The sequence below is a fragment of the Macrosteles quadrilineatus genome, unplaced genomic scaffold (genome assembly GCF_028750875.1).
Source record: "Macrosteles quadrilineatus isolate MER2022 unplaced genomic scaffold, UCM_ALF_1.0 Scaffold_8__2_contigs__length_117827958, whole genome shotgun sequence".
Taxonomy (NCBI): Eukaryota; Metazoa; Arthropoda; class Insecta; order Hemiptera; family Cicadellidae; genus Macrosteles; species Macrosteles quadrilineatus.
Genome location: NW_026542601.1, coordinates 57,846,026 through 57,852,427, shown reverse-complemented (window position 1 = coordinate 57,852,427; position 6,402 = coordinate 57,846,026). Strand labels below are relative to the sequence as shown.

Here is a 6,402-nt window from a genome sequence, read left to right as displayed (position 1 = left end):
ACATTGAAACACACTACTAATAACTCGTTATACAACAATGAAATGGTTTGACGGTGAAATAAATTGTAATTTAATAACTTGTTCAGTCATTTTGTGATTCAACAAAAATAAACGTAACAGATTATCTTTGACAAGACGAAATATTTAACCAATGCAGTATATACCAGTTTAAACCAATATAAAATCCCTACACCTTTTGACTTATGAGCATATTCATAATACATATTTTGATTGATAGATTCGCATCATGCTAATATTAAAGAAATAAAAAAGTGCTATAACGTATATACTAGCCTAATCATAGTTAAGGATCGATTAATCAATCTAGCCATCTTTTATGTTTGCATTTTTACACGTTTCGTCCATTGGAATGAATAATTAGTGTAATAACAAGAAAGGATCGACTTCAACGACAATTACTCATTAAAAATACCTGAACAAACAATCTACCTGTACTTTATGTATATACTCTAAGTTTGTTATTAGGCCACAAAGTCTGTGTCAAGAAATTAAACTGTTTTTTTCAATCAACAAGGTTCTTGATTAATTGAACAGTTTTGTTTAGAGAGTGCACTAAATGGCAACGTCGCATAGTGAGGTGTAAGGGGGGGGGGGTTAACTTGGCACTGAAGCCAGCTTCAAAACTTGCCTATAATTATTATAACGATTGGCCGAAAATATGACTAGTAAGAGCCTATAATCTTATAACCTTTTAAAAATGGTTTTATAATGTCCTTCCATTGTATTTTTAGTGTATAGCAATACCTTGTAATATTGTTTCCAATATCTACCCACTTACTGGGAAATTACTGGGCTGGTTCAAATAAACTAAGTAAAAAAACCATGTAGTTTACATTAAAAGATTGTTATATCCGGCGAAATATGTAGCTATTATTGTGAAATATGTATTAGTATTGCAATTGTTGTTATTATTGTACAGTACAGTAGAACAAAGTGTTAACTTATTTACAATATTTTTACAATAATTATACAAGCTATATTTTATTTTACGTAAGCAGTACAGTATTACTATTTGTAGTTTTAGTTTTTGCTTTAAACTCAATGATAGACCTAAGCCACAAACGTTATATCGTTCTTATTATTCTGAGGCAACCACAATTAATTAATTAATTGTTCAATATTTTGTTACAGATCGCAGCTAAAATCAATGTAAGTACTAATTTGTACGATATCTATTAACTTTGCGTTGTAGGAGTTAAAAGAATTTTTGTACGCGTGAATTGCGTTACTAAATGATTCTAGATGTTGTGTTTATGTGATGATGAGGTCTCAATTTAAAGGGCACAATACTGTATTATGCTATCGTTGAATGGAAGCAGTCCCTTTTGTGGCGGCCCGACCTAGCATACAATGGACCAAGGCTACAAATACTCTTTCCCCTCAGAAGTGCAAGTGCAAGATGCGTCCACTATCGCGACACGCAACATTCATTATACGATAGTTATTTACATAGCGTCAACAAGTAGCAGTATAGAGTATAGCAGTGGCGGAACGTCGGGTCACCTGGTGTACGACGTAGGCCCCGCCCCTAGTGACGTCACGCCAGGCGCGCGCTCTCATTGGTCGAGGGGAATCATGGCAGGCGTGTACGTCAATCAATACCACATGGTCGTGAGGCGGAGGGGGTAGCGCTCGTATTCCCACCGGTCACAAGTCCGAGAGCTTTCGAGTAGTGAGGACCTACGCAGCGCGTGTGTCAGTTCAGTGAAGTGTTGTTACGAATCGTTCAAACTGTACGCGCACCGGGAAGAGGATATGTTGACGATGGAGGCGGACCTGAAGGGCGGCCACATGCCGCCGCATCACCACGGACACCCCGTATCAACCTACAGTGCCCTGGGCAGCATCGTCCACAGCCAGGCACTCTCTGGCAACGTGATGGGGCTGAGTCAACCGCCTCAGCAGATGCACCACCAGCCACCGCCTTCACACCAGCAACCACAGCACCACCACGGGCCTCCGCCGCCCAACAACAACAACAACAGCAGCAAGAGCCAGAACATCGACCGCGTCAAGAGACCGATGAACGCGTTCATGGTGTGGTCCAGAGGTCAGCGTCGCAAAATGGCTCAGGAGAACCCCAAGATGCACAACTCCGAGATATCCAAGAGACTGGGTGCCGAGTGGAAGCTACTGAGTGAGAGCGAGAAGAGGCCGTTCATCGACGAGGCTAAAAGACTGCGTGCCGTGCACATGAAGGAACACCCGGACTACAAGTACCGACCCAGGAGGAAAACGAAGACGCTGTTAAAGAAGGACAAATACCCCCTAGCTACCGGAGGACTGATGCCTAACTCACAAGACCTGTCGAGAAACCCCGGCGGAGGAGTGGGCGGCCAGCAAGTAGTGGGCAGAGACGTCTACCAGCAGATGACCAACGGATACATGCCCAACGGCTACATGATGCACGACCCGTCAGCCTACCAGCAACACTCGTACAGCAGTCACATGGCCGGTGGATACCCCAGGTACGACATGAGCCAGATGCACCCCAACTCTGCCTCCCTCAACTACATGAACGGCGCTAGCTACGGCATGTACGGCAGCACGGCGGGATCAGTACCTACAGGAGCTGGCTCACCGTACCACAGCATGCAGCAGACGGGGTCTCACAGCCCCAGTGGGTCCAGCATCAAGTCTGAGCCTGTGTCACCGTCGTCGGGAGGACTACATACTCCGACACCCGTGAATACCATCAAGCGGGAGTACACCACCACGACGACCGCCAACTCCGGGGACCTGCGACAGATGATCTCCATGTACCTGCCGGACCCTACCGTGGACCAGCAGAGGCTACAACCCATGCATCCCCAGTACCACCCGCACTCCGGATCCCCCGACCCTCTGGGCACCTCCACCATGCCTCTAACGCACATGTAGGGCACGGACCAGCCGCTGTACGACTGTCGCTACCACAGAGACGATCGTACGACGCACTTCGACTTGTGATGTGCTGCTAGACAGTGATGTTCTCCTGTGCCAATCGTGTAAATACGAGTTTTGTACGCGGTATCCGGACGATACGACCCGGTCTGTATATAAGTCTAGGATAGTTTTACGTAGAGGCCTATCGCGTTGTCGTTTGATTCGTTGTAAATATAGTTTTATTTTGGCGGTCCCAGTTTGTAGCATAAGCACGCATTTCTCTTGTTGTGTAATTTATGTTCTCACCGTATTGTTAGCCATTCTTTTGTCGGGCATTTTCAGACGTGTTGGTATCACGAATCGCACAACTTTCCGATGTGACTGAGATTTGGTAAGTTACCAGTTCTTTCTATATTAACGTACTGTAATAATACCATTTGTCACCCTTCTATTGAAGGTTTCACTGCCTGCTTATGCTGTTTTTAAACGTTTTGATTATTTACATTTCTGCTCTATATTTTTATCAATTATTAAGAAATTTAAGTTTTCTGCATCAATACAAGGTAAAATACTGTGAAAGGATTGTTGTTAGTTAATTGGTTAATGTTTTGTTTAATTGACGTTTAAAATTTCAAAAGATCGCGTGAATTTGTTAAGTTTCTATTAAGTAATTTCTACTATGTAAATTGTTGTTTTAAGTGCTCAAAACATTCTAAGTGTTTTACTGTACATATAAAAGGATTTAGCTCTGGAAGCTAAATTTAAGATTGTGATAAAGATAGTTTATGTCCGTTTTTGTAATAAGATTTTTTTATCAACCGGAATGTTTTGATGAATTAATTTATTTTGGTTGGATAAGCATAACGTTTGTTTGCAGTTTGTGTCCTAAAAATTGCCTTCAAAGTTCTTTAAGGAGACATTTTTGTTATTTATTAGCTGGGCCAACATTTCACTTGAGTTGTGAATATTGCAGATCATTGACTGTTTTATAGTAAAACAAATGACAAGATTGTTGTGCAGGACATTTCATTCTACGAGTCAGTGATTATAACACATTTTTATTGAGGTGCCTTAAACAGACAAAATTACAATTACTTGATAAAAATGAATAGGTTGTAGGTTTGTTGTCTTTAGTGCTTTATTTAGATTATTGTGTTCCACATTTTATGTTAAGTTATCTCAATTCTCTCATACTTGACAACTTTCCCTTGTGTTTACATATTACAACCAGTTACTGTGAATAATTTAATAACCTGATTAGCGTAACTTGTGTAGAACTTCCATGATCGTGATTTTTCTCAAAGTTTTATTTGTCCTAAACTGCCGAGTTGTGGGAATGTCCTGAAGCTAGACGCGTTTTGTCTTCGTATTTTTTAGATGCGGGCGCTCGGGGATTCTCCTCAAGTTGTAATGTTTTCTTTGCACCGGAGTGTAGCCTTTAAGTTGTTATGATTTTTGGCATGTCAAAACGCGATAAATATATTCAGTAGAGGCCTGCATTTTAACAGCATTCATGATAGTTATTATTTTGTCATTAACAACATATTTTTCTTAGTTTTGTTATATTGCCTCTCACCCACCTTAATCTCTAATTGTCATATTTGGCTTCATAGACGAGTTACAATTGTTTCCCTTAGCAGAGTATTCGATTATACGGTAAAATTTAGTCGTAAAGTTGTATGTCAGTTTTATATGCTTTAACGGGTGCTAAGCGACATAAATTCAACCGTGTTTTGAAAATTTTGCTACTGTTAATGGAGCTAAATGATGTTATTTATTATCTGGTACCACCGTCAGAGAAAATTGGCGTTTTATAAATTATTGTACATTTATTGTTGAATGTAGGTACACCCCTGGCGGAATGTTTTTTTTTTTATCAATCCATCTGACTAGCGTTTACCATCCCTATTATTTTTTACGCTGGCGTAAATATAATTTTTGTTTAGTAATAAGATGTGATTGGTGATTCCTAGTTGTTTGCTAGTCTGTATCGTGACATGTTCGACAACATGTTCAGTTTCCGGACGGCCGGACATCGCTGCGCCGCTCGATAACAATCTCGCCACCGGTTTTGAGTTTTGATTCCCACAACCGGTTTTCGTACCGCCCGGGTGCCCTTCCCTTGCCATGCCATATTTATTTATGGTCCTTCGAAACGGTTTCTGGAATTTTCAACTCTCCCTTTTTAAGTAGGGACAGTTTACGGTCCTAAATATTGCCCCGGAGAGTGTCAGTGAATTCGTTGTAAACTGTCGGGACTGGGAGTAGTTACGGCTGTAATAGGCGTCGTCATGCTTCAGATATTTTGTTCTATGTAATGGGATTTTTTAATTTATTCAAAATCGCAACCAACAAATTGCAGATTGCGCTGGGTTGAATTGATTTATTAGCGCAGTGCTTTGAGATTTTGATTTAAAAGATTTTATTGCTGTGGGATTACTATAATGCTTGTTATTTGTGTGGAGGGATTTATTTTATGTACAACTTGTCAATTTTGAAGTATATTTTGTAGACGTTTATATTTTAAAGTATGTATCCGTTACGTGTTTAAGTCTTGAACCAAGAAAGGTCCTTGTCCAGTATGGGAGAATGTATTTTATAACTTATTTTTATAATTAATTTTACTGTATACATTTTAAACTAGTATTAACCAGTTGATTTGTTAGCCCAGCTGAAAAACGGCCTCTAGCCTAAGTTGTATACGAATGTTCTGTTTATCTTCTTTTTACTGTTGTACAGTTTACCGCCATTTCTCTGATGTACAAATTTCAATTTCTAAGCTTCATTGTACAGTGAGTGTTACATAGTCGATGGAATGTGAATATAATATAAATAAGTTTATATAGTCAAAAGAAGTTTTATTTCTAAACTCCCTTAGTGTCTAGTGCAACAGAGTGATTTCTTTGGTAATAAATTTGTGTGTTGCGGAGACCTGAATGATGGGAAAAAAGGAGTCTCTGCAACTTTTATAAAAGAGAAGGCCCTTTTGCTTTTTGCTTGTTCTCATGACTCATAAAGTGAAAATATGCTTGAAAAATTAATTATGCTACTTAGCTCAATTAATTTATTGATGAAACTCAGTAAGGTTTGAGGCTGAAACTTTAATTGCAAATGAGCTACTATACATATTGGCATTTGTAATACAATTTTAAATGCTTCTTATTTTTGTGTGAAGACATTTGTGCTAAACATTTCAGTTCAATGATTAGCCAGTCAATACAAATATAATTTAACTCACTACCTTTTTCAGTAATGAGCAAAACTCAGAAACATTCATAGCATATATATGCCTTATAGTTGATACTCCTGCCATTTTACAAGACTTCTATTGGCAAAAAAGGAAGATTAGTAGCTAATGGGCACATTATTTACAGTACTTTCCGTAGCTATGGCTTTTGATCTAGAGGCTTATTTTATTGTGAATTTGGTATAAAAATTAAATAGCCTGGCCGTAAGATATGAGAAACTTATTACAATAAGTGCTAAGTGTAATGACACTGACTAAATCTTTTCAAT

General features: G+C 39.2%; 1 protein-coding gene across 1 annotated transcript; it reads left to right on the top strand.

The window, feature by feature from the left end:
• The first annotated feature begins 1,646 nt into the window (after positions 1 to 1,646).
• LOC129000553 (transcription factor Sox-2-like) lies at positions 1,647 to 5,690 on the top strand. The gene has a single exon (XM_054427515.1). It carries the CDS (start codon positions 1,777 to 1,779, stop codon positions 2,899 to 2,901), a length of 1,125 nt encoding a protein of 374 aa, XP_054283490.1. The 5' UTR covers positions 1,647 to 1,776; the 3' UTR covers positions 2,902 to 5,690.
• The last annotated feature ends 712 nt before the right edge of the window (positions 5,691 to 6,402 follow it).

Excerpts from the sequence above, each read along its gene's own strand:
- LOC129000553 (XM_054427515.1), top strand. The coding sequence starts at position 1,777 with ATGTTGACGATGGAGGCGGACCTGAAGGGCGGCCACATGCCGCCGCAT.